We start from the raw sequence: 25800 nt of genomic DNA, 5'->3' as shown, positions 1-25800 counted from the left end.
TTTCTTTTGCTTGTTGTAAAAGACATTATTATTACTACTATCTTTGCAAATTCCCTTCTAAGCTAGGATGTTGAAGCAATTTTCTTTCTTTAGGAAACTGGTAAGAAAGTGTGCGTCTGTCCAAACGAAGGTCTTGGGAAGTAATTTAAATACCTGGATTACAATTTGAGCATCTTTTTAAAAAATAATTTTTATAAATTCATTACAAATTAATTGGAGGCATTGGCAGCCAAGAGATAGTTTTGGTCAAAATTACACAATTTTAGGAACAGAAGCAGTTTTAAGTTCTACCCTCATTTTATGGACAATAAAATAGAACCTTAGTGAGATTAAATAATTTAAAAGGTCGCACACAACTAGAGAAAGGATGTCTATGAGAGCTGGTGAGAAGCAGTGGGTCACTTTAGTGGTCAGAGGGCTACAGGATGACCTGGGTTATTTTGTTAGAATGATTTCTTTTAGGAGCTATCCAGAATCCTGGGCAATCTCTGCTGCAAACCCTGTCTATCCTAATGACCAGAACCTTCAGTTTCTAACCCAGTGCTTCTTGGCTCGATTCCTTCTTTCCTTTGATTATCTCTGTCAGTTATTTGGGTAGCCCCATGCTTTTCCTACCCACAATTGTCTTTTATAGCCAGCTACCCGACTAACTTGATTTTGAGGATATTTGTTCTTGAAACCTTTCCCTTGGGGGTCCTCTCTGCCTTGAAGCCTCTGATAGGTTGTGGACAGAGCACTCAATTACTTATTGCAAATGAACATACCCACATATGGCACACACAAAAGGGCATACTAACAGGATAGCCGTTGGGATAGGATTTTAGAAAATGGGCACACGGTGTGAGAAGAGCTTAAAATTTTCAAGGGAAAACTTAATTCCATTTCTTCTTTGAAGATGGGGAAGAACAAGGTACATAAATCAATATACATTTATATGTCAATCCAAAAGGTCAGACAGAACAGCCTCAAGGATAAAAACTATAGAATTTTGAGACATGAACAAATGAGGTGAGAAGTTAGAATTTCTGAGAAAAGATTTAATTCTTTTTCCTTTTTGAAGACAAGAGGAGTGAACTACAGAATTTAACATGTACTTTCTCGGGGATGGCTAGGTGACTCAATGGATACAGAGACAGACCTAGAGACAGGAGGTCACATCTGGTCTTAGACACCTCCTAGTTGGGTGATCCTGGGCAAGTCACTTAATGCTCATTGTCTAGCCCTTACCACTCACCTGCCTTGGAACCAATATACAGTACTGATTATAAGACAAAAGGTAAGGGTTTTAAAAGAAGTACTCTCTACATATATTTATACACATATATTCACTTAGGTGTGTCTGTTTTAAAACACAGTAAATAAAGCTAGGGGGAAGAGCCACCAAATTTTATAAAATGGGCAGAAAGGGTGAGACAGGTTAGATTTTCAGAGAAAATATTTAATTCTGTTTCCTGCTTGAAGACACAAGAAGGCTCACAGCAAACACTGCACACCAATGCTTAGGAGTCTAATAACTATAAACCACAAAACATACATTTTTCATTAAAAATATATACATACACAAAAAGTTTTGAAAAGCACATTTTCAATCACATCTGAACTCTTGAGTTCAAATGAACAATTAACCTCTTCTTTTATTCATTAAAAAGGAGCGTTCTAGAATTTTAATAAATTTCTCTCTGAGTTGACCTTTGAAGTTTTGATACCACCCAAGTAGTGTTTTTCGTCTTTGAATCTTTTCTTGTAAGTTCATATTTTTTTCTTTTTCTAAAATGGCAGGAAGTTCTTTCCAGTCTTTAATGAAGATAAAGGGGGCCCCCATATTCTTAAGTAGCTTCAGTGGAGTGCTAGGAGATGCGGCTGTCTTCCCACAATCGCCTGGTGTCATTACATCTTCTACAACAGGAATGGAGCCATAGGAACAAGCCTCATAAATTCGGTAGCATTCCGTGTTTACTCCTATGGGGCACAATGTGAGATCACTCTGAAGTAAAGCGTCTTGATAGTTCTTTAAACTTTCATTGGTTTCTTGAGGCTTCCATCTAGAAAAGAAGAAAGTGAATGTGAATTCCCATTCCATACTAATTCTTTTCCAGTTAAAAATTATATTCGAATATCAAGAACTAGAAATGGCTAAAAAAGAATATGTAGGTGAATCAGAAAATGAAAATCTTATTTAAAAAGAATGAAATAAATGCATTATAAAACTTGTTGATGTTCAAGTTCACAATAAATAAACAACATTTTGGGACTACTACTGAGGTGTTACAATTACCAATTTTTTTATCCAGTAGTTTCCTAAAGACTTTTATGAATAATATTTACATATGTTTTTCCTGTTTTTCTCTCTGAACTGACTTAGAGAATTCTGTACTCTCAATATAAAACACTGAATTAACTTTAAAAACTGAACTGAGAATAGACTTCAATGCTTTGGAACAAAGTATCTACTAGAATAATTTAAATAAAACCTTTCTGGGGGGCTATTATCAAGAGGACAATAATAAAAATGTTTAGCTTACTTTTACTGAAGGATTTTTTAAAATAAAGAAGAAAATCAAAGAATGCAATTTCCAAGTTCTTACAAAAACACATTTTTAAAAAATGATTAAAATATTTTAGATGAGTCTTCCATTGATATTCATAGAAAAGCCTGGGTTTTTTGCCCTTAAAATATTTATTCATTGACTGCCATGCAAAAAAATATGAGATGGTCCAAATTCTGAGGATCATTATAATGGCATTTCTTTGATCCTTCTGATGTGTTAAGCGAAGCAAACAGAAATTTCCTCTATCAGTTTTCTGGGTTGTTGCTCCATGTTTGCTGAGCACTCCCATCCTTCTCTTCCCGATCACAAGGTATTGGTGGCACTGAGATCACTGAGGCTTGATGAGGAAGATTTTACACAGAGGTGAAATGGAATGATGGAGAAGCAAGAGGGACAGGCAGGGCAGTTGGAAGACTGGAGAGAGAGGATGTTGGGAAGTGAGCTAGTGGAAGGGAGGTTCGGTTCTGAACACTAGACTGAAAACAGCCCCTTTCCTCATCTCAGGATTTGAAACCCACCACTGTCCTGAGGATTTCTCAATTGAACCCAATGCCCATATTGTCTATGAACTGATCCTGATCTCTGCCATCTCAAGACCTGTGTGGACTGACTGAACATTCAACTGCCTGGGAGGGTTTCCCTGGAGGTGGGGCTGAGTCGGTCCTGAAGACAGAAACATCTCCCTCTGGGTCAGCTATACCTAAAGACATTTGTTGTTACTTTAACATTAGTTTAGCACAGCCAGCCTAGGGGACTCAAGGAGACAGAGAAAGCTTCCAGGACTCATCATCATCATCTGTTTGACCACTTCCCTAACCCCATCACAGTTATCCTATCCCAAAGAAATAGTGTTTGCTTATTCAGTAGCAGTCAGATCTTTAAAGAAGCTTGGGGGTTGCAGGTGTTGTCTGGGAGGTCGATCTCTAAGAGAATCAGGTAAAGCCAAGTCCTGATTCGGCCACCATCAGTCTTCCTACAGCAATGGTTTTTTCTACCAGAGGGTTTCCCGGGAAGATCAGGTTTTTGCAGAACTTCCTAATTACCCATCATTCTCCATTCCTGGGGTGTTCCCCAATCTGGTACAGACCTCTGCTTTACTTGTGCCATCATCTTACTTGAGAGGGTCAGAGGGCAGCCATCAGCTGACCCTTGGGGAGTTAGATCAGCAACCCAGACTGACCTACCTTTAATCCATCGTCCCAGGGGTTCACTCACCTTCCCTTTTAACAAGCTGTGATGGCAGCTGCACAGTCCCAAAACAGCCCAATTCATGCTGCTGAGATGAATGAATGCTACATCTTCCTGGCATTCACCACTTCTCAAGGGCATCAGACTAACTTAGCAAATGCCAAAGGAAAGCGCTGGCAATTGACATTTGCCTTTGACTTCCAGTATCACGCTAAGGTCACCCTGCGGGAACTTCTGCCCCTTACAGCCCTGCCTTCTGCCTGTAAGACGCCCCTAACGGCTTCAGACACAACCAGACTTCGTGCAGATAAACAACCCTGAAAGGGCAGCAATGATGCCAACGAGGTCTTCTGCCTGACTTTAGTAAACCAAGAGAAAATGCAAAAAGAAAGAAACTTACTCTTCTCTGGCTGTAACCCAGCACAATTTATTGTTTTTATCATGCTTCAAAATGTCCATTAGAATCTCCCGGGATGAATTTTTGTAAATGGTTCCTAAGAAATTACACAAGAACGGTCTCTCGTCGTGCAACAGTGACCAGCTAGGTTCCACCACAGGGAAGTTCCTGTATCTATAAGAAGAAACATGCACGTTAGTGATGGTTTTTCACACCAGTCTGCATTTCAGCACCGAGGCAGGGGTGGTGCTAACATCATCTTTCACCACTGACTCCCCTATGCTGACATACACCAACGACACTGACTTCTTTCACCTTGTTTTGGATAGACAGTCATCTGCCCAAGGGGCACCTCTATTCCCCTTGTTTGCCTCCCATCACTAATCTACATTTGCTGCCTTCAGAGCTTCCCAACAATGACTGGTGCATGGTCCTTGCATGTTGGCTGGCCAAGAGACTTAGGTCAGATGCTCCTAAACTTTTGTGTGTGAGGACTCCCTTTTAGGTTACAATATTCCACAGAGATGATGGGAATTTAAAAGGCCATCATTGAGGGGAATAGCTAGTTGACTCTGTGGATAGATGAGCCAGGCCTAGAGACGGGAGGTCCTGGGTTCCAATCTGGCCTCAGACACTTCCCAGCTGTGTGACCCTGGGCAAGTCACTTAACCCCCATTGCCTAGCCCTTACCACTCTTCTGACTTGGAACCATACACAGTATTGATTCTTAGATGGAAGGTGAGGGGTTAAAAAAAATCTTATAGACCAGGTGTGTCAATAAGGCATGTACACAAATAAGTAAGAAATAAGATAAAAAAGTGGTAAGTACAAAGTGACCCAGAGAAAGGGCTTAAGAAAAATTTCACCTGGTGGCAGCAGGGGTTGGGAATTGGGCCTGCATTTTAATCTATATAGGCTCCTTATTAGGGAGCCAATGAAAAATTCTGAGCCGGACAGTAACATAGTCATGGAACTGAATATCCTATGGGGAATTAAAATGTTTCACCAAAAAGAATTTTTAAAACACTGAATTCTATATCTTAGTTATAGAAGTATGAGAATTGGACAGCTAAATCAATTTATCAACTCGCTTCTGTAAATTATACTCATATCTAGCAAACTCAGGCATAGAACTGATTTTTCTATCTTGAAAAATCTTTAAGCAAAGTTGATTCCATAATTTTCTTTATAATGGCAAAGAAATTAAAGAATTAAAATTCTGAAAGAAAATGTGATTCCTAGAGTTTATACTTACGTGGCTACTCCTAATGGCCATTGGAAAACATCTTCTTCATTAATCCGGGGGCTGTCATATGTTGTAAAAAGTAGTTCCACAAAGCCTCCATTTCTTTTCAGATACGGATCGATCCATTTGTTATTGCATTGTTCACTTCCAAGTAAGACAACAGCAACATGCTGGAGTTTCTGAGTGTCTACCAAAGTTTTTGTATAGAGTAACCACTGTGTGGCAAAAGAGATCTTTGCTGCTTCTCTACCATTTAAAACAAGCACCACATTTTTTACATCAGATGAGAAGTATCCTGGGTGGAGAGCTGGACCAGTGATGAAGCTGTAACATTAAAACAAAGGAACCAGACATCTGGGTATGTGAAGACATTTAATCTTCATTGTAAAGCCTGTTAAAATTTTACCCAATTCTTCATGTAAATATTTTCTATAATTGTATGGTAGACTTTCTTTTGAAGCCAAACTTTAAATGATGGGGTACAGCCGTCGAATACTGCCAAATAATCATAGGCCAAGCAAAAGCAGCATCCAGAACATGAGGTGTTAAGATCAAAAGCAAAGGTAAACACATCTAGCTTCATAAACAGTTTTTGGGCACCTTCTCAATTTCAGGCACAGGGATAATCATGACACACATGAAAAGGTGCTGATGTTCTCTCCACCCCCGCTTTTTCCTTTTATTTTTTAAACAATATTTTATTTTTCCTACATGTGAAAAGTTTTTTAAACATTTAAAAAAAGTTTTGAGTTCCAAATTCTCTACTTTCTTTTGAACCTCCCTGAGATGATAAGTAATTTGATAAAGTAATTATGCAAGACATCTTTCCTTTTCAGTGATTTTATGGAAGAGATCTCAAAAATGAAAAGAAAAAGAAAGAAAATGAAATATAGTATTTTTCACACTCCATTAATTTTTTCTTGGAGGGCAGGAGGCATTTTTCAGCATGAGTATCTGGGACTGTCTTGGATCACTGTGTTGCTGAGAATACCCAGGTCACTCACAGTTGTCATCAACTATCACTATATACAATGCCCTCCTGGTCTGCTCACTTCACTCTGCATCAGTTTATGTAAAAAGAAGCTGATGTTCTACAGGAGAGATGTACATATACAAAATTAATTTTTTTTCAGGTTGGGGAAGACACTAGATGCTGGGAAACCCAGGAAGGGCCTCATTTAGATTGTAGCATTTGAGGCAAACTTCAAAGGAGCTGAGAGATTCCAAGGAAATATATTCCAGGAAAAGGGTGCAGCCTGGGCAAAGGCACAGAGATGGGAGAGAGAACGTGATGTGGGAGGAACAGTAAGGAGACTAGCGTGGTTGGACTGATGTGCCAGAGAAGAACTCTTGTTCAGTGTCTTAGTGATCTGTGCTTGGGTCTTTGCTGCTTGATGTATTATCAATGATTTGGATAAACACAGAAATGGAACAGTCTCCAAAGTTGCAAAAGACAAAAAGGAGGGGATGGATAGCTAAAAGAGTATCTAACAGAGTCAGGAGTCTATTTTGACCTGCTAGAAAGAGACAAGTTAAAAATATAAAGAAACATTATAGAGTTTTATACTTTAGTTAAAAAACATCAACTTCCAAAGTATATTAAATCTATGCTATCAATAATTCTACCAGAAAACATGCTTCATCACTAATAATTAGAGATGCAAATTAAAGCAACTTTGAAGTTCTGTTTCACACAATTCAGATAATGAAGAGAGGAAAGTGACAGATGTTCAAGAAGCTGTAGGAAAACTGGCATAAAGGGGCACAGCTCTTTTCAGAGTAGCCTAAAATTGGAAACTAAGGGTATATCTATTTGGTTTCTGAAGACAGAAGATGAAACACACCACTCACCTCTTGCAGAGAGGTGATGAACTTAAGATGCAGAAAGAGATATATGAGACAAATTTATATAGGGCTTATTATATGCTTACACTGTGCTTTGGACTTTATAATCATATCTCATTTGATTTTCACAAAAATCATGGTAAGCAGATGCTCTTATTGTCTCCATTTTACAATTAAAGAAATTGAGGCACACAGAGGGTAAGTGACTTGCCCAGAGTCATATGGTTAGTAAGTATCTGAGGCTGGATTTGAAGTCACATCTTCTTGCCTCCAAACCCAGAGCTTTATCTAGATGGCACCTGCCTGACAAAGCATGGTCACAGAGTGGCTTACTGGCTAGAGGGAATATTGATGAACTGTGGGAAGGCTCTGTGTATCCCCACTGAAAGGGTCATTTAAAGCGCTGAGACTTGGGGACCTTAAAAACCCATCTCCCCACCTTTTTACAAGTCACTTTTCTCAGAGCTTGATGGAGTATGGGTGGGTGGAGAGGAGAAGGGGGGGGGGGGAGACAGACACAGAGACAAAGAGACAGACAGAGACAGAGAGAGAATGTACGTACACTTATTGGCTCTCAAATTAAGAGCTGATTATGATTGACCTGATAGGAATAACTGCTTTATGGGACAGCCTTTTAGGCTTACACATACATTCTAATTATGAATTTACTCATAAACCAATTTAACTTAATTTAGTTTTGGGAGAGGGAGTTGAATTTAGGCTAAGAATCTCCTAGAATTTTTGCACATCTATATAATATACATAACTTGTGTGACTTCAGTTTCCAAGCATTTTTACTGGATTGTGGAAAACCATAGATAATGATTGCCCTTAAAGATCTTTAAATATAATTAATGATTTTATTAACTTTATTAAGTGCTTACTATGTGCAGGGGGCTATTCTAGGTATTCTAGGTCCCAATAAGTTAAGGCTATATATATGTATATATATATATATATATATATATATAATTTTTAAATACCACTTGGATCCATCTTAAAAGAAGTTGTATATTTCCTGAGCTCAGATATTTTAAAATCCTAAAGATGAAAAAAAAGAGAAATGTGATACAAAGTTCACTTACTATTTCTGATTGCTTACAAATATGAGAAAACTAAGGGCATTCTACAATAGGCAATTCTTGACATTTCCACAACGCAGGAGAAGACCTTTTCTCCCCAGTCTGAGAGAAGTGAACAAGGAAATAGGTGAGTAGCACTCCTTGTGGCCTGAAGAACAAAAAAAGGGGACAGCTAAAAAGTTTTATTAGCCTAGGTCAGCATTCCTGGGAATTTATAGTGGCAGGGACTTTGAGCTCTCCTCTCCTATCCCTTAGTCCTTATCCTCCTCTTTATGCATGAGGTTCTGTTTTCTCCCTCCTTTCCAGTCCCTATCCTACTACAATCCATGCCCCAGATGCTACAGCCATTGGTTCAGGGCTGGGCAAGTTCTCACTAGAACTTCTTGGCAGTAGGAAGAAATTGATGAGAGTCTATTTTCTCAAAGAGATAGAAGTTGGGTTTTACAATAATTTAATTTAACTCATGATGGGTTACCTAAGTTTTGTGAGTTGGCCTTAGGTCCCTAGTAGCAAAAATTTCTATTTCTAATAGAAAATATATTCTAAATAACATATGAAAACTTTAAAAAACATAACCAATTCCCAAGTTGGGGACTATCTACCATAGTTTCCTTAACTTTGGGACTTGAGGTGGGGTGAGCTACCTTCAATGAAGAGGAGCAGCAACTCTTAGATAACTAGCAGTCTCAGAGCTGTCTCAAGGTTGTCACTTGCTCTTGGGCACAAGATTATTATGTATCTGAGATAGGACTTGAACATCTCCACTTATCTGATCAGTTATCTCATCACCATTCTATTTTGCCTTTCAATTGAGTGCTTGCTTATGAAAACAATTATTATAAATTATTATAAACTGGCATATCATAACATGCCTACCTATTAGGCATCATATGTATCCCGTTATGTACCTATATAATACATAATGTGTAAAACTAGTAGAGAGTCAGGACCATGTTATGGGTTGCTTATACAGAGTATCTAATATAAGCAACAAAGAGAAAACAGGAAGACCTTAATAAAATTATTATTAATAATGGGTTTTAAAGTAATATGGCACATTTATGAGCCTAAAAATAGCTGGAAACATTGAAAACATTTATTATTACTGACCTGATTAATATCTTAATAGCTTAATAACCAAGTTATTTTGCAGAATAATTTTATTTCATCTGTCTTTAAGAATAAAATTTTGTAATAATTTAACTTCTAACTATATAAGACAAAGATATGCAACATTAAGTTTTGGAATGAAATAAGAAAGGAAAGAAGAATGGATTCATAGAAAGTAAATTAAAAACCATTTGTTTCTTAAGCTACATGAAGAACATGATAGCTTTATCTGCCCATGAACACATATACCATGAAGGATGTTTTTCACATTTATGTAACAAACAGTGAATTGATTCATGTTTTATTGGTGTTGATTCCTGATGAATGCACTAGTACAGTGATGGTGAACCTGTGGAAATTATGCCAAAGATGGTGTGTAGAGCACTCTCTGTGGGCAAGTGCCCCCCCCCCCCAGTTTGTTATTAGAAAGGCAGAAGGACTCTGGGGAGCTGCTCCCCTCCCTCTCTCCATGGCACCTGATGACATTTTTTCACATCCCCCTCCCCTCTGTCCAGCAGCCCAGTGGGAGTGCACAGGGGGTATGGTGGACAGTTCACAAGTGGTAGAGTTAGAGGGGAGCAGAGCCCTTGTCACTCCCCTCCCCCTTCTCTACACTCACGGAAGACAATCCTCACTTCCCCCATCCCTCTGCCCAGCAGCCCAATGGGAGTGCTTCCTCCCTCCCCTGTGTGGGGTAAGGGTGGCCAGGACATGCCCAGCACTCAGTGGGGAGTGGGGCACAGCACAGCATGTGGTCTCTAAAAAGTTTGCCATCACTGCACTAGTTTTTAACCTTTTCCCCTCCCAAATGACCATGGAAAACTGGCAGAACAATGGATTTGATTTACAAAATGTTTCCAGTAAAACTGGCAGGAAAGTAAATTAAACTCACATCTGGGGTAAAAAAATGGGTATATGGAAATAATGAAGTTTTGGAAATCAATGTAATAAGTTTAAGAAAGAATGAAAATAACTCCAAAGTTCTGTTACAACCAGCTGGGTTACACTACAGCAGTCAACAACTATTTGCTGAGACCTTATTTATGCTCCTGGTATAATGGAGGATACGAAATGAGACAATTTATGAACTGATAACAGAGTGAAGTGTGTTGAACCAGGAGAACAATTTACACAGTAATATAATAAAGAAAAAACTCTGAAAGACTTAAGAATTATGATTTATGCAAGCATGAAAATGAGGGTAATGGACACATGTCTTGGACATGGCAAAAATAGATTTGTTTGTGCTGTTTTTTAAATGGGGATATGGAGAAAAGGGGTAGTAACAGTGTTTCCCCCACATAAGAAGAACTAAAAAGAGGGTCACAGAAACATTTTAAAAGTGCTCAAAAGAAAAGAAAGTTCAGAAACTTAAACAAGCAGGACAGCTTTGAAAATAACATGTTGAATTTATAATTTTTTTAAAGCAAGCTGCAGTGATTTGTGGTTTTATGTAAAATTCTCATTTTCTCTTCTAATTCGTGAAATTCAGGTTTTGAAAAAAACAAAAGATATGGTGCCTGAATTAAAAGGGCAGATAATCTAGCAAAAGTTAAAAAATCAACAGATATATAATTAATATACCATATATAATTAAGTGATAAATGATGGTTTTCATTGTGTTGTAGCTCCAATAAGTGGGAAATCAATGAGAATTAGACAGGGCATAAGGCATTAAGGAGGATGTTCCAGAAAAAGGAAAGTAAACAAAGAGAATGTGAATTATTAATGAACCTAACCTAATAAGAAAGATATAGAAGTAGAAAATGAAGTTGACTAGAGAGAAGATGGATTAAGATAACAAAAAGTCTTTAAAGCCAGTAGAGATTTTAGTTAGCATCAACATAGAAGAAAATCAATTTGAAAAGAAGAGTCAAAGATGGCTCTATTTTTTCAATCGTACCTTGATGACTGAAAGGTTGTTGGTGCAATTGACAGAGACATAGAAGCATATGGTGAAGTATTAAGTTTGGAAAACGCCAAGTTTGACCTTGTGTCATAAATACATTTATCATAAATTTGGGAAATATCAAAATTATTTTTTCTTGTTATTAGTACAATATTGATGTTTAAAGAATAGGAAAAGGAAGATGTAGCTATCAAAATGTCCTTAAGTAATCTTAGAGAGCTCATAATAAATTTAAATTTAGAAAGTATTCAGAATAAGAAAATGGAAACTTATAAAAGGAAATTTAAAAATTGACAAAATAAAAAACCTGATGACATTTTGAGAATAAACTAAAATTCTCAATTATTGATGTTTTTAAAAGATTTTTTAAAATAATTTAAGAAAAAAATGTTACTTTGGGATAGGGTCTGGAGATTCTTTGGTATAGGGGATTCTGTGGGTGAGGAAATTCCCAACTGCTAGGTTGGAACCTTCTCTGCAAATTATCATCTTGGAGAGGTGTCTAGATTTAGAACATTTAGAAATTAAATTATTTGCCCCTGATCACCCAGGTGGAATGTGTAAGAGGGGAGCTTAAACTGAGATCTTCTTGGCTTCACGGCCAGCTCCTTATTTATTATTTCATATTGTCTCTATTACTTTAACAACAGTGAAAAAAAAAATCAAATGTCAGAATGTCCTGGGAACTTTTCAACATAAAGAATCTGAGTAACTACATAGCTATATTTGCACAGGAAGGCAATCAGTGGCCAGCCAATTTCCCACAGTTTTTCAGTTGAACTATCTTCAATTCAGCAATTGCAAAACTTGTAAAAAATGATTCATTTTGGCTATAGCTAATTAAATTTAAAGCTAGACTATCTAAAACCCCTGAAATTTAAAATCAATTCATGTGAAAGGTCTGAAAAAGTGAAATGTGACTCACAGGTGAATTTCACAGCTTAGCACCTGGTAGCTGTGATTTTTAAACTTCCTCAATCTTGCTTGGTCTAACACTCAAGAATGTGCACACCCACATTACATGGGCATGTGCTAGCTAATGACAAATCAGAAACAACTAACTGCCCCCCTGGGCTGTCCTAAGCCAAGCTCGAGCCACCAGTGGCACGTGGGAGGCGCAGGAAGTGAGGTAGAGAACAGCTCTGGAGTTCGCTCACTTCCTGTGGACAGGGCTAGGCGCCAGTTCGATCCTGGAGCTCAAGCTGGGAGGAAGCCCGCAGACAGCTTTCCTTCAGATCGGTCAATGTGAGTGAGAAGGACTGACTCCCTTCCCTGCCTTGGCCCTCCAAGGCCTAAAACTCCCTCTGGCTCTGCCAGGAGGTTGAGTTAACCTCTTCCTTCTCTCCCTCTTCCCTTCTCTCCCCCTCTCTCTCTCCCTCTAATAATTTCTTACTCTCGTAATTAAATTACCATAAAACTCCATTCTGACTTGAGTGTTTCATTCAGGATTTTCATAAGTGAAATCCTTGGCGACCTTTAATTAATATATTCAGACTTTAATCCTAAAATTAACATTAACGTAGCTCCCCAAATTCTTTCCACTTTTTAGGCCAATGTATCATTTTTGGTTCCTGCTTTCTTTTCATCCTGGCTTCTCAGGCCTGATGCTGTGGCCTAGCTTGCTAGTCCCTGAACTAAATTCTCCAATTCCAAAATTTTAGGCAATTTCATGCTCTGGGCTCTCCCTAGTTTAATTTTTGGGTCTCCATTAGGAAACTTGGATATGTAATTTTTGCTTATTAAATTTGCAAATGACATGAAGCTGGAAGAGATAACTAACAAGCTGGATGGCAGAATAAAGATCCCCAAAGATTAATGATGTAGAATGATGAGCCAGATTTAATTATGTGGATCCCTATGAAATTTCGTTTTAAATCATGTTTCAAAATATCAACAAGATGATAAAGGCGTGAGCAAACAATAGTTCATGTGAAAAAGACCTAGAGAACTGCAAATTATCTAAGTCTAATATGGGAATAGTTTATATTTTAAATATGTTTTAAATCTTTGTTTTCTCAAAGTTGCTTTATCTTTTAGAAAATATGTTCTAGGGTGGCCAGGGCAATGTCTGCTTAATATAAACTAAGAAAAGAAAACTATACCCCTAAAATTATATCACAGGAATTCTATAACATTTTTAAAAAATTGTTACCTTCTGTCTTAGAAGAAGAGAGATAAAGGTTAGGCAATTGGAGATAAGTGACTTGCCCAAAGTCAAATGGCTATGAAGTGTCTGAGACCAGAATTCCCAGCTCCAGGCCTGGAGCTCTATCCACTGTGCTACTTAGTTGCCCCAGAATCTTATGCAATTTTAACAAAGACAGAGAGACTCCTTTTTGAAGTGCTTTCAAGATAGCATCCTGCCCTACTGAGTCAATTGGATTTTTGTTATCAGTTAACATAGCAGAATATATTTTCTGCAATTCCAGTCAATTGTGTGACTCTAAAGATTGGGCTTGAAGTAGACAATCATTTGCAAAAGCCTCGCTATTCTCCTCTCATATTTTCAAGGATTACTTCAATTCTTTAAATAAAACATTTTAATAGTGATTTATAAAGATGAGAAAATCAGTATGCACACCAGTACTCAGTGTTTTTTTTCAGCAGAAATAATATTGGTCCATTTTCCCTATCCTTTGGGAATCTCCATGATACAATATAAAATGATCAGTTAATAATCTAGAAATCATGTCACCATTTGCACTGATTATTCACTTGATCTGATCCAACCACTCTTCTTCTCTATTTTTTTAAAGTGACCTTCGAGTTCAAAACAATTCCACTTTGATGAAAAAGGTTATGAAAATATTAAAGATCATTTCATTTTCTTTGATTTGTGGCAAGATTTCTTGCCACTGTTTTCTATGAATGCTCTTGGGCTAAAGTGAATTTAGTTATGTCTCACTCTGAACTGTCTTTATATGTATTTTCATCTTCTTTCCTTTTTATTGTTTTAAATTGCAATGGGGTTGCGACAGGCACTATTGAAGTGATTTGACTGGCACAGGAAACAAAGGGGAAGAAATTCTCTCTACCAGTTCAGATCTACACCTTCCCTGCATCTTCTGATCACAGAGTTAGGTTCCCAAAGCACTGAGAAGTGAGGTAATCTGTCCATGGTCACATAGCCAGTATGTGTCCAAGGTAGAATCTGAACCCAGCTATTTCTGGTTCTGGGGTCATTTCTGTCCATTAGCACAACACTGCAATACCACCCATGAACTGCCATGATCCTCTACAGTTTTACAAATGAGTTTGTAAACTGGTGTGGCCTTCAGTTGCCATCTCCTTGGGAAGGAGGAAGCAGATCAAAGGGTTACAATGGCTTCTGGCTCTTCTGGGTCCCTCTCTGGGAACGACTATATTACAATGTTAATGTTTTTTTTAAAGGAAATGTTGATAAGATCCATACTTTTGCTTCTACTGTTCCCCTTCCCCTGTATCCCACCTTTTCCTATTTTTTAGCTCTGTTCCCTCATCTGAATAGACTGATTTCAAGCTGTAGCATTTGTGGGTAGTTTCTATACTAACATCTTTTACCCTAGGCCTATTCCTAATGAATCTGACATGAGCCAATTTTATGATGTAACCTATACTAAAGCATATATATGGCTTTTAGGGTACTATCCTCAATATCTAGTAGCAGTTAAAAGGTTTTTAGGGAAACCCCCCACACTGAGACTAGAGTCTACTCATCTCTAACACTTAATTTTAGTGAGCTTGGGCATTGAGAAGACTCACCCAGCCAGCATATCTCAGAATTAAGAATTGAACCAAAGGAGTCCTGACTCTGATGCAGGTTTAATATGTTATATGACTTTATTTCATCAAATAGAACTTCCTTAAGTAGAGGAAAGTACCAAATAGAACTCATTCTATAAATCTACTTCATGCCATTCCTGGTGGGGAGCAATTAGCATAGTGCTTGGCAGGTAGTAGGTGCTTAATAGATATGCATTGAGGGACACATTCCACGGATAGCCTCAGTATCTGCAGAACTAGCTTTATTTCAAGCCTTCTCAACTGATGAGAACTTTTATTAGATAGAATGCTCTGACTGGTGAAACAAGCAGAGGAGAGTGCTCTAGCTGCTTTTTCTTTATTCCTCATGAGGTGACTCTCACCCCCAAGCTTTTTATAGACTTATAAAACACAGAATAAAATGCATTCTAGCAGTCTGATAGAACGATCAGACTATGCTGAAAGGAGAAGTTGAGAGGGAAGAGTTCTATTCTGACCTCAGACAAGCTGAGGTCTGTTGTGTGTTTTCTTGAATATTGTGTTTAGTATTAAACTAAAGAGAAGAATTTTTTTCCTGGCAGACGGGAAGAGAATCATTACCGAGGGGTTATTACAAAAACCCAGGAGAAAAATATTAGGAAAATTATTAGCATAATTGACCACATCAACAAAACCAACAAACCATATGATTACCTCAATAGATGCAGAGAAAGCTTTTGTCAAAATGAAACCCCATTCCTACTAAAAACACTAGAGCTTTCCTTAAAATGATAAATAGCATTTATCTAAAACCATTAGCAAGCACTACCTGTAATGATATAGCTAGAAGCCTTCCCATTAAAATCAGGGGTGAAGCAAGGATGCCCATTATTACCTCTATTATTCAATATCATACTAGAAAGGCTAGCTAGAGCAGTAAGAGAAGAAAAATAAGTTTGAAGGAATTAGAATAGACAATAAGGAAATCAAGCTATCACTCTTTGCATATAATATGAAGGGATATTTAGAGAATCTACCAAAAAAACTAATTGAAACAATTAACAACTTTAGCAAAGTTGGAGGTTATAAAATAAACCCACATAAATCATAGGCATTTTAAAATTCTACCAATAAAGTCCAATAGCAAGAGACAGAAAAAGAAATTCCATTTAAAATAAATGTAGATAATATAAAATACTTGGGGCTTTACCTGCAAAAACAAACTCAGTAACTATCTGAATGCAATTACAAAACACTTCAGACGTCAGATATAAAGAACTGGAAAAACACTAATTACTCATGAGTAGGTTGAACTAATATAATAAAAATATCAATTCTACCCTAAGTTAATTTATCTATTCAATACCACACCAAATTGCCAAATGATTATTTCATAGAATTAGAAAAAATAAATAAAATTAATCTGGAAGAACAAAAGGTCAAGAATATCAAGAGAATTAATGAAAAAAGAAGATATGTAGGAAACCGTACCAGATCTCATAATGTATCATAAAACAGTAAGCATCAGAAGCATAGCTAGGAAATAGAGTAGTGGATCAATGGAATAGATTAGGTACTCAACACAAAGAAATATATTACTATTGTAACCTAGTGTTTGATAAACACAAAGACCCAAACGTTTTGGAGAAGAATTCAATATTTGACAAAAACTGTGAGGAAAACAATATGGCAGAAGCTAGGCACAGACCAATATCTCATGCCATATACCAAGATAAAATAAAAATGGTATATGATTTAGAAATAAAGGGTGATAACATAAATGAATTATGGGAGCATAGAATAATTTACTTCTCAGATTTATGGATAAGGGAAGAATTTATGAACAAACAAGATATAGAGAGACCATTACAAGATATAAAATGGATAATTTTGACTACATTAAACTAAAAAGGGTTTGCACTAGCAAAACCAATGTAACTGGGGCATCTGGGTAGCTCAGTGGATTGACAGTCAGGCCCAGAGACGGGAGGTCTTACCACTCTTCTGCCTTGGAACCAATGTACAGTAGTGACTCCAAGATGGAAGGTAAGGGTTTAATCAAAAACAAAAACAGAAACAAAAAACCAATATAACTAAGATTAGAAGAGAAACAAAAAACTGGGGAAAATTTTTATAGCAAATGTCTCTGACAAAGGCCTCATTTCTCAGAAATATGGAGAACTGAGTAAATTTAAAAGAAAAGAAGTCATTCTCTAATTGATAAAGGATATTAACAGGTCGTTCTCAGATGAAGAAATTAAAACTATCTCTAGTCATATAAAAAAAAAAAACCTTCCAAAACACTACTGATTAGAGAAATGCAATTAAAACAATTCTGAGGTACTACCTCACATCTATTGGATTGGCTAATATGACCAAAAAGGAAAATAATAAATGTTGGAGGGGACATAGGAAAATAAGGATGATAATATACTGCTGATGGAGCTGTGAATTGATACAACCATTCTGGAGAGTAATTTGAAACTATGTAAAATAGGTCATAAAACTGCACTTAGTGCATCCCTTTTGATTCAGAAATACTATTAGGTTTGTATCCCAAAGAGATCAAAGAAAAGGAAAAAAAAAAGGCCTATTTGAATAAAAATATTGATTCCAGCTTTTTCTGTGGTAGCAAAGAATTGGAAACTAAAGTGATGTCCATCATTTGGGTAATGGCCAAATAGCTTATGATATATGATTGTAATAATATTGTGCCATAAGAAATGACACACAAGATGATTTCAGAAAAACCTGGAAATACTTGTATGTGAAGGAGTAGAACCAGGAGAACAATGTATACAGTAACATCAATATTGTATGATGATCTACTGTAAATGATTACTATCAGCAATGCAAGGATCCAAGACCACTCCATGATGGAAAATGTTATCCACTGACATAAAAGGAACTAATGGAGTGTGAATACAGATGGAAGAATGCCATTCTTTATTTCCTTCATGAGTATATTCTTGTATGTGTGATATGTGTCTTCTTTCATAACATGACAAATATGGAAATATGTAATGCATGATAGCACATGTACAACCTTTATCGTATTGCTTGCCTCCTCAGGGAGGGGAAAGGGGATTGGAGGGAAAGAATTTAATTGCAAAATGTCATAAAATGAATGTTAAAATTGTTTTTTCAGGCCATTTGAAAAAAATATAGAATAGTTTTTTTGGGGAAAAACCAAACCTAACCCAGGAAGCAAATATCCTGAAGGAGGGGATAATCAACAGTGTAAAATTTTGCAAAGAGGTTAAGATGGATAAGTATTGAAAAAAAGACCATCAGATTTGCAATTGGTATGTCACTAGTAACTTGTAGGAAGAAGATTTAGGTGAGTAAGGAGGTGGAGAACAGGACAAGGGATTGTGAAATGAATAGAAGATAAGAAAGCGCTAGCAATAGTATAGAAAGATTTTCCTTTTGGAATTTTGGATTTTGGCTGTGAAAGGGAGAATTGTGATAAGATAGTAGCTTAAAGGGATAGTTGGATCAAGTGAGGGTTTTTAAGGTGAGGGGTATGAACTGGGCATGTGTATAAGCAGTAGGAAAGGAGCTGGTGGATAAGGATAGATTAAAAATTAGGTAGAGAAGGATGGTCAAAGGGGGAAAATCCCAGGAGGGAACTAAGAGCACAGAGTTGAGTTAGCATTTTGGAGAGGCTTTCTCCAAGAATGAAGTCAAAGTGGAAAGATTTGGGAATGATGCTGATGTGATTTGGAACACAACATGTTTACCTCCCTAAGGAGACTTCATGAATCATCTTTGCATTTTTATGTAACTTTGTTTTGTCTTCTCATTTTATTCATCATAAGAATGCCAATACTGATGAGGCTCAGTTTTTCCAAGAGTAGGATGATTTGTGGGTCGCTGAACAAAAAAAGCTAATAGTACTAATGGTTTAAGCAGAGAGGTGTTCTACTTCCTTTCTGCCATTCTTCTACGACCACTACTGAATAGCAGGGCTGAGGGCCTTTACATCTTTTTTATTTGTTTCAAGGGTTGTCATGCTAGGTCTCTACCTATAAAGATATTGAGTTACTTTGTTCATTTTTGTACTTCCTTGTTCTCTTTATCAATGATTTCATTTCACTTGACTTAATTACTACTTTTCAATTTTTTCAATTTATTTATATATCTTATATTATAATATTCTATACTTTGGGTCACTCTTTTCAGTCCCTATACTTTGTTATTTTTAAATTGCTATTGATACCTGTCCCTTTAACATTATATTCATTTCAAAATATGTTCCTCCTCCCTGCTAGTTTAAAATCTTCCCTTAACAAAGATGAAAACAAAACATAAATAGGAAACAAAAGTTAAGGAAAACCAAATATGACATATAATGCATTCTGAGGCCATGCAGTATATTCCACATCTAGTCTTCAATAAGAAGTGGATGCAGTTTTTTCATTTCTTATCTGGGGCAAAGTTTGTATGTTATCATTGTACCTATTCTTTTAAAATCAGCATTTATGATTTAAGGAAGGCATAGCTAATTATTCAGAAGCATAGATAAATTAGATAAATCAGATAACAAAAAAATAGAAAGTTCTTTTATTATATAATTTCTGAAGAAATCCTTAGTTATGGTAATTTATGCCTATAACCCTTGAAATGTCAAAGATCCAATTAGATACAAAATGTTTTCCTTAAACCTATTGTTTGTATTTTTTTCTAAAACAGCTATTGTCTCATGTTTTTTTCAAATGATGTGGAAAAACCTTGCTTATAAACTTGGTAGCTTTTTTCATTTATTGATTCTAGTCTTTACTTTAAATCCATCCATATGGTTATCCAATCCCCATATCCAATTCCTTCTTATCCCTATTTATTTTTCTCCACATCTCCATTAGCTCTAATTTTTCTAACATTTCATTCACTTCCCTTCTTATTTATTTTTTGGTTCAATTGATCTAGTTCTAATGGAGGAAGGTTAAGGTCCCCCAATAGTATGGTTTTACTATTTCCTCCTTAAGCTCCTTTAGTTTCTCCTTTAAGAAATCTGAATGTTGAACCATTTGATGAGCATAAGTTGAGTATTGCTATTTCTTCATTACTTATACTGCCTTTCATCAAAATGTAATTACCTTCCTTATCTCTTTTAATGAGATCTATTTTTGCTTTAGCTTTGTCTGAGATCATAATTGCTATGCTTGCCTTCTTGGTCTCGGTTGCAGCCCAGTAAATTCTGCTCCACCCTCTTATCTTCACCCTGTGTATGTCTACCTGCCTCAAGTGTGTTTCTTATGGACAACATAAGGTAGGATTCTTGTTTTTAATCCCAAGCTGGTTTGGGAGGGCACTCATCACTTTCGTCCTTCAGGTTAGAAATTAATATCCAAAATACTCCAAGTATTATATTTAATAAGATTTATTAATAATAACTAAAATTTAAAAAGCTAGAGTAAAAAGGGAGCTAACTCGGCCGTGGTAGTGAGAGAAGAGCCTGAGAGGCAGAGTTACAGCCAATATATTGTTTTGCATATATTGTGTGTGTGTGTGTATATATACACACAAAACTTGACCATGCATCGTGCTGGAGAGAGGAGAGAAATTCTGGGAGATACCAAAGGAATTCTGGGGAACATAGTTCAAAGATACAAAATTTCCACTTATACAATCCTGGACCTTTTGCAATATCTTTCTGACTTGTCTTTCTAATTTCATTCTCCATTAATTTATCTCTATAAAACCAAAACACAGGTGTGAACATTTCACTTCCCTCATCAAAAATTTTCATTGGTTCCTTATTGTTTCTAGGATGAAACACAAAATCTTTAGTCTGGCATTTGAACTGTTCTGCTATCTGGCTCCCATGTACTCTTTGAGACATATATTACTCAAACTTTCCTACCCAAATGAACCACTAGATGTTCCCTGCTTCCTGCCTTTGTGTCTCTGCATAGGTTGCCTGTCCCCTCTGCCAAGACTATACTCTCCTGTTTTAGAATCACTACCTTCCTTCTTCTTCTTCTTTTTTTTTTAAACTCTTACCTTCCATCTTGGAGTCAATACTGTGTATTGGCTCCAAGGCAAAAGAGTGGTAAGGGCTAGGCAATGGGGGTCAAGTGACTTGCCCAGGGTCACACAGCTGGGACGTGTCTGAGGTCAGATTTGAACCTAGAACCTCCTGTCCCTAGGCCTGGTTCTCAATCCACTGAGTTACCCAGCTGCCCCCACTACCTTCCTTCTTGAAGGCTCAGTTTTGGTGCTACCTCTGAAAATTTTCCTTTTGTTCACAGTTGTTAAGAGTTCTTTCCTGTATTTACTTCTCTGTTCACATGGAAAAAGAACACATTTATTGTTATCTATGTGTTCCTAGCACTTAACATGATTATACATAGTAGGCAATCAATGCATATTTGTTAAGTGAATTGAAAGGTTAATTTGTTCTTTTCCATAAGCTTTTGGTGTCCATCTTAGTAACACTTGCTTCTAACCCAATGGTCAAAAGTCTATTTCTACTGGAAATGTGATACCTTCATTTTGACTTTTCTCCAGTAATTTAACACCCCAGCCTTTCCCTCAAGGTTTTTATCCTCAGTTCCCAAAGTTCCTTGCATATACACAATTTAAATTTCTTTGTTCAAAACCAATTCATAATGTTGAAATGCTGTGACCTAGTTTTCCTTCTGTTTTCTTGAATTTATGAGATTGAAATTTGCTCCATACATATTATTTCCTAGATCTAACAATAAAGGACAGCCAACCTTCACTGAGCAGTTTGAAGTATTACTAGATTGAGTGTTTTTTTAAAAGATGTTCACAAGAAAGAAAAATGAGTCTGACGTATATGGTTAGATAGAACAGTATAAAAATATAAAGCCTGATTATCCGTATTTTAGAGGTCATGTAATTTTAGTTCTACAAGACTGCATTAGATATAGGTATTCAATATTCATTCAATAGACTCAAAAGTAAAACACAGAGAGCACTATGCTAGGCACTGGAGGAGATATAAAGTATAACTCGGCTATAAACCCTTCCCTCATGCACTTTACATCTAGTGGAGTGCTAAGAAAGATACACACCTAAATATACAATATATGAGATCCAAAAGCAAATATTCTTATTGGGGAGAGGAAGAGATAATAAGGGGAGGGGATCAAGCAAGGATTCCTGGAGAAGTTATTTCAGTTGGATTTCAAAGGATCTGTGGAAATTAAAAAAAAAATGAGGGAGGCCATTCTAGGAAAAAGGAAGAAAACAGAAGACATGTTTGGAGTATAAGGAAGAGTTCATTTTAGTTGAAGATGAGAAGAGAACAATTAAACAAATTACTATTCTTTTTCATTGTTAACATTTACTTACCCTGAAAGTGTAATGTCTATGCCTGATATTATACATTAGTTCTTCAAAAGATGTACAGTTTCAAAAACATGAAATTTAGATAACAATTCTTCCACTTATAAATAGATGGTTTTAGGAGTTTCTATGGTCAAAGATAATTTATCACCTAATGACAAGCCTTTCTTAACCTGAGGTGGCTGATAAAGCAGAAAAGAAAGATCAAAACTCAAAGGAATAATAGATAAAGTAAAAAACAAAAATACTACATAAATGATAATCATAACTAAAAGATGCTTTTAAAAGATAAAAAATCAGCAAAAAAATATTTTGCTAATTGATAAAAAGAGAACAGAATGACCAAAATAAAATAAATGACCAAAATAAAAAATGAACAAGGTGAATTCATAATTGAGAAGAGAAAATAAAATTATTAGAATGTATTACTTATAATTTTATGCTAGCAAAACTAAGCATTTAAAGGAAATGGTTATCTAAATCGAAAATTAAATTTAAAATAATTCTCTATCTCTAAAATATCAAATAAGTTTTTAAAACTGCCCAAACTAGGTATCTAAAATAACTCAATCTCAGAATGAAAAATCTTATAGTCCATAAATGAATTACCAAAAATAATTTTTGATCCAGATAGATTTAAAAGTGCATTCTATGAAAAGTATGGAGAACAAACAGTATCCATGCTAAAAATAATTATTCTTAAAAATTCAAAAAAAGTAACATTAAATCCCAAACTTTTGAATTAAAAGAGGTCCTGAGAGGGTTGTAGCTACTTTCAGGTTCAGGATAACCTAATGCAGGGGTCCCCAAACTTTTTACACAGTGGGCCAGTTCACTGAACCTCAAACCATTGGGGGGCCAGACTATTAAAAAAACAACTATGAACAAATCCCTATGCACATTGCACATATCTTATTTGAAAGTAAAAAAAAAACAAAATACGAACAAATACAATATTTAAAATAAAGAACAAGTAAATTTAAATCAACCAACTAACCAGTATTTCAATGGGAACTATGGGCCTGCTTTTGGCTAATGGGATGGTCAATGTCCGGTTCCATATTTGCCACTGCTAGCCACAACAAGTGATGCAAGTGTGCATCTAGACCTAGCTGGAGATTTCATATGTTTCATTCTGAAAAAAGTCTGTTCACAGACATAAATGCTGCCAACAATGGTTGCCATTTTGAACGCATGGTTCTTGATATTAGGATATGTCTCAGAGGGGAGAGATGCATAGAAATTAGGCAAGCTGCTTGACTTGAATGGGTCTTTCAGAAAATCACAATTCTGTAGTTCAGCCAGTTCCATTTGGTAAATTGTATCCACATTTTCAATGTCAATAAAAAATGGGTTACAGAAAAGTTATATGTCCTGTTCATGGAGATGAAGCTCTTTAAATCTAAATTAGAACTCCTTTTTCAACTTTTCCAGTGAATCCACACGTTTCTTTTGGGAATGCAATCAAGGATTTTGCCACTAACAGATTTTGAGTTAAGGGGAGATGGCAGAAATTTTCCTCCTTCACTTGTTTGATAAGGAGGCCTAATTTTACTTCAAATGCTTTCCATGTGATTGCATATCACAGATGAGCTTCACTTTTCCTTGAAGTTGCACATTGAAACTGTTGAGTAGTTATGTCATATCTGTTAGAAAGGCGAGGTGCCATTTCCATTCTGCATCATTGAGCTCTGGTACTTCTTTGTTTTTTGAAAGCATAAAATCTGTAATCTGTGGAAGTAAGTCCTAGAAATGTCTCAAAACTCTCCCTCGACTCAGCCAATGGACTTCTGTGTGGTACAGAACATCTTCATAGGCAACATTTAGCTCAGACAGAAATTCCTGAAATTGTCTATGGTTTAGTGCATTAGCTCTAATGAAATTAACACAAGATACCACAATTTTCATAACAGAGTCCCACTTCAATGATTTACTACATAGCAGCACTTGTTGGTGGATGAGGCTGTGTATGGTTATTGGATGAGAATAGTTACGTTGGTCCATCTCTTGGTTAATGTGAGCAATTACTCCTTTCTTAGACCCCACCAGCTAGGAGCACTATCAGTTGTCACACTGGCTAGTTTAGTCCAGTTCAGCTCCAAATCCTTCACAGTTTGGGAAACGTTTTCATAGATATCCTCTCCTTTAATTGTTCCTACGATGCTTTGCAGTGCAGTAAGCTCTTCTATGACTTCAAAATTGTCATTCGTCATAATGGACTTCTCCATTAGTGGTGGTGTAATGTCCCTGCACAATCTGCAGGGATCAAGGAGAAAAAAACACTATCCAAAAGCAGAGGACAAACTGAGGGAATAGAAACACCGAGGAAAAGCAACTGCCTGACTACAATGGCTGAGGGGACATGACAGAGGAAAGACTCGGAGCGAACACTCTGATGCAAATACTAACAACATGGCAATGGGTTCAAGTCAAGAGCACATATGATACCAGTGGAATCACGCGTCGGCCACAGGGGGTGGGAGGGAGGAAAAGAAAATGATCTTTGTCTTTAATGAAAAATGCATGGAAATGAACAAATAAAATACTATAAAATTAAAAAAAAAATTGTCATTCGTCCCACGAATAAAAATTAGAAGCTGTGCAGAATCTCGAACATCATTGCTCTCATCGAGTGCCAAGGAAAAATAGGAAAGTTTTCCTGCGGAGTTTTGCAAATGCTGATGCAAATTGTCTCCCATTTCTTCAATCCTTCACGTAATTGTAGATCCTGAAAGACTAACTATACTAAGTAAGTCTGCATTTTCTGGAAACATCTCTTTGGCAACAGAAAGAATGCACTCTTTAACAAATTCTCCCTCCATGAATCGTCTGCCAGTGCATGCTATTAGCTTGGCAACTTGAAAACTTGCTCAAAGTGATAAAATATTTAGCTGCTTCTGCTTCACAAAAGTATTTTGCTGAGTTGTCAATGTATTTTTCAGTTTTAATATTTTATCTTTTCTCACATCTCTGATCAAACAATCATATTTATCTTTATGTTGTGATTGATAGTGTCAACACAAATTGTATTCTTTGAACACAGACACTATATATTCTGGCATATCAAAAACACAGCTCTATTCTTGTACTGCATGAAAAAGTAATCATAAGTCCACTGTTCTTTGAATATCTTACACTGCAAGTCCATTTTTCTCTTTCTTGATGTCATTGTTTCCTAGCAATTCCAAATTGCTATTAGTAAAATACACACACATGTATATATATATACATATATATATATATATATATATATATATTCATCCCTACAAAAACAATATACCAATAATAATTTTGCCCACACAGAGGCAGACTGCACTGCCCATCAGTGCAATCTGATCTGTGTCCATCAATGAAGCCTTCCCAGTCCACATCATTTCAGTCTCACCAGTGGCCATATTGGTGGAACTCCACTTTTACCTCAGGCTCACACTGGTGCA

General features: G+C 36.4%; 1 protein-coding gene across 1 annotated transcript in view; it reads right to left on the bottom strand.

Moving 5' to 3' along the window:
* Positions 1 to 1417: 1417 nt before the first annotated feature.
* The window catches only part of RXYLT1 (ribitol xylosyltransferase 1), a 37688-nt gene continuing 13305 nt past the window's right edge, over positions 1418 to 25800 (bottom strand). Inside the window, exons 4-6 of the mRNA XM_056798394.1 lie at positions 5390 to 5704; positions 4138 to 4308; positions 1418 to 2042 (exon numbers count right to left, since the gene is read on the bottom strand). Coding sequence (XP_056654372.1) covers positions 1622 to 2042; positions 4138 to 4308; positions 5390 to 5704 — 907 coding nt within the window. The 3' untranslated portion in view covers positions 1418 to 1621. The remainder of the gene's footprint in view (positions 2043 to 4137; positions 4309 to 5389; positions 5705 to 25800) is intronic.

The sequence above is a fragment of the Monodelphis domestica genome, chromosome 5, assembly GCF_027887165.1.
Source record: "Monodelphis domestica isolate mMonDom1 chromosome 5, mMonDom1.pri, whole genome shotgun sequence".
In the NCBI taxonomy this organism is placed as follows: domain Eukaryota; kingdom Metazoa; phylum Chordata; class Mammalia; order Didelphimorphia; family Didelphidae; genus Monodelphis; species Monodelphis domestica.
This window is presented reverse-complemented; position numbering and strand designations above follow the sequence as displayed.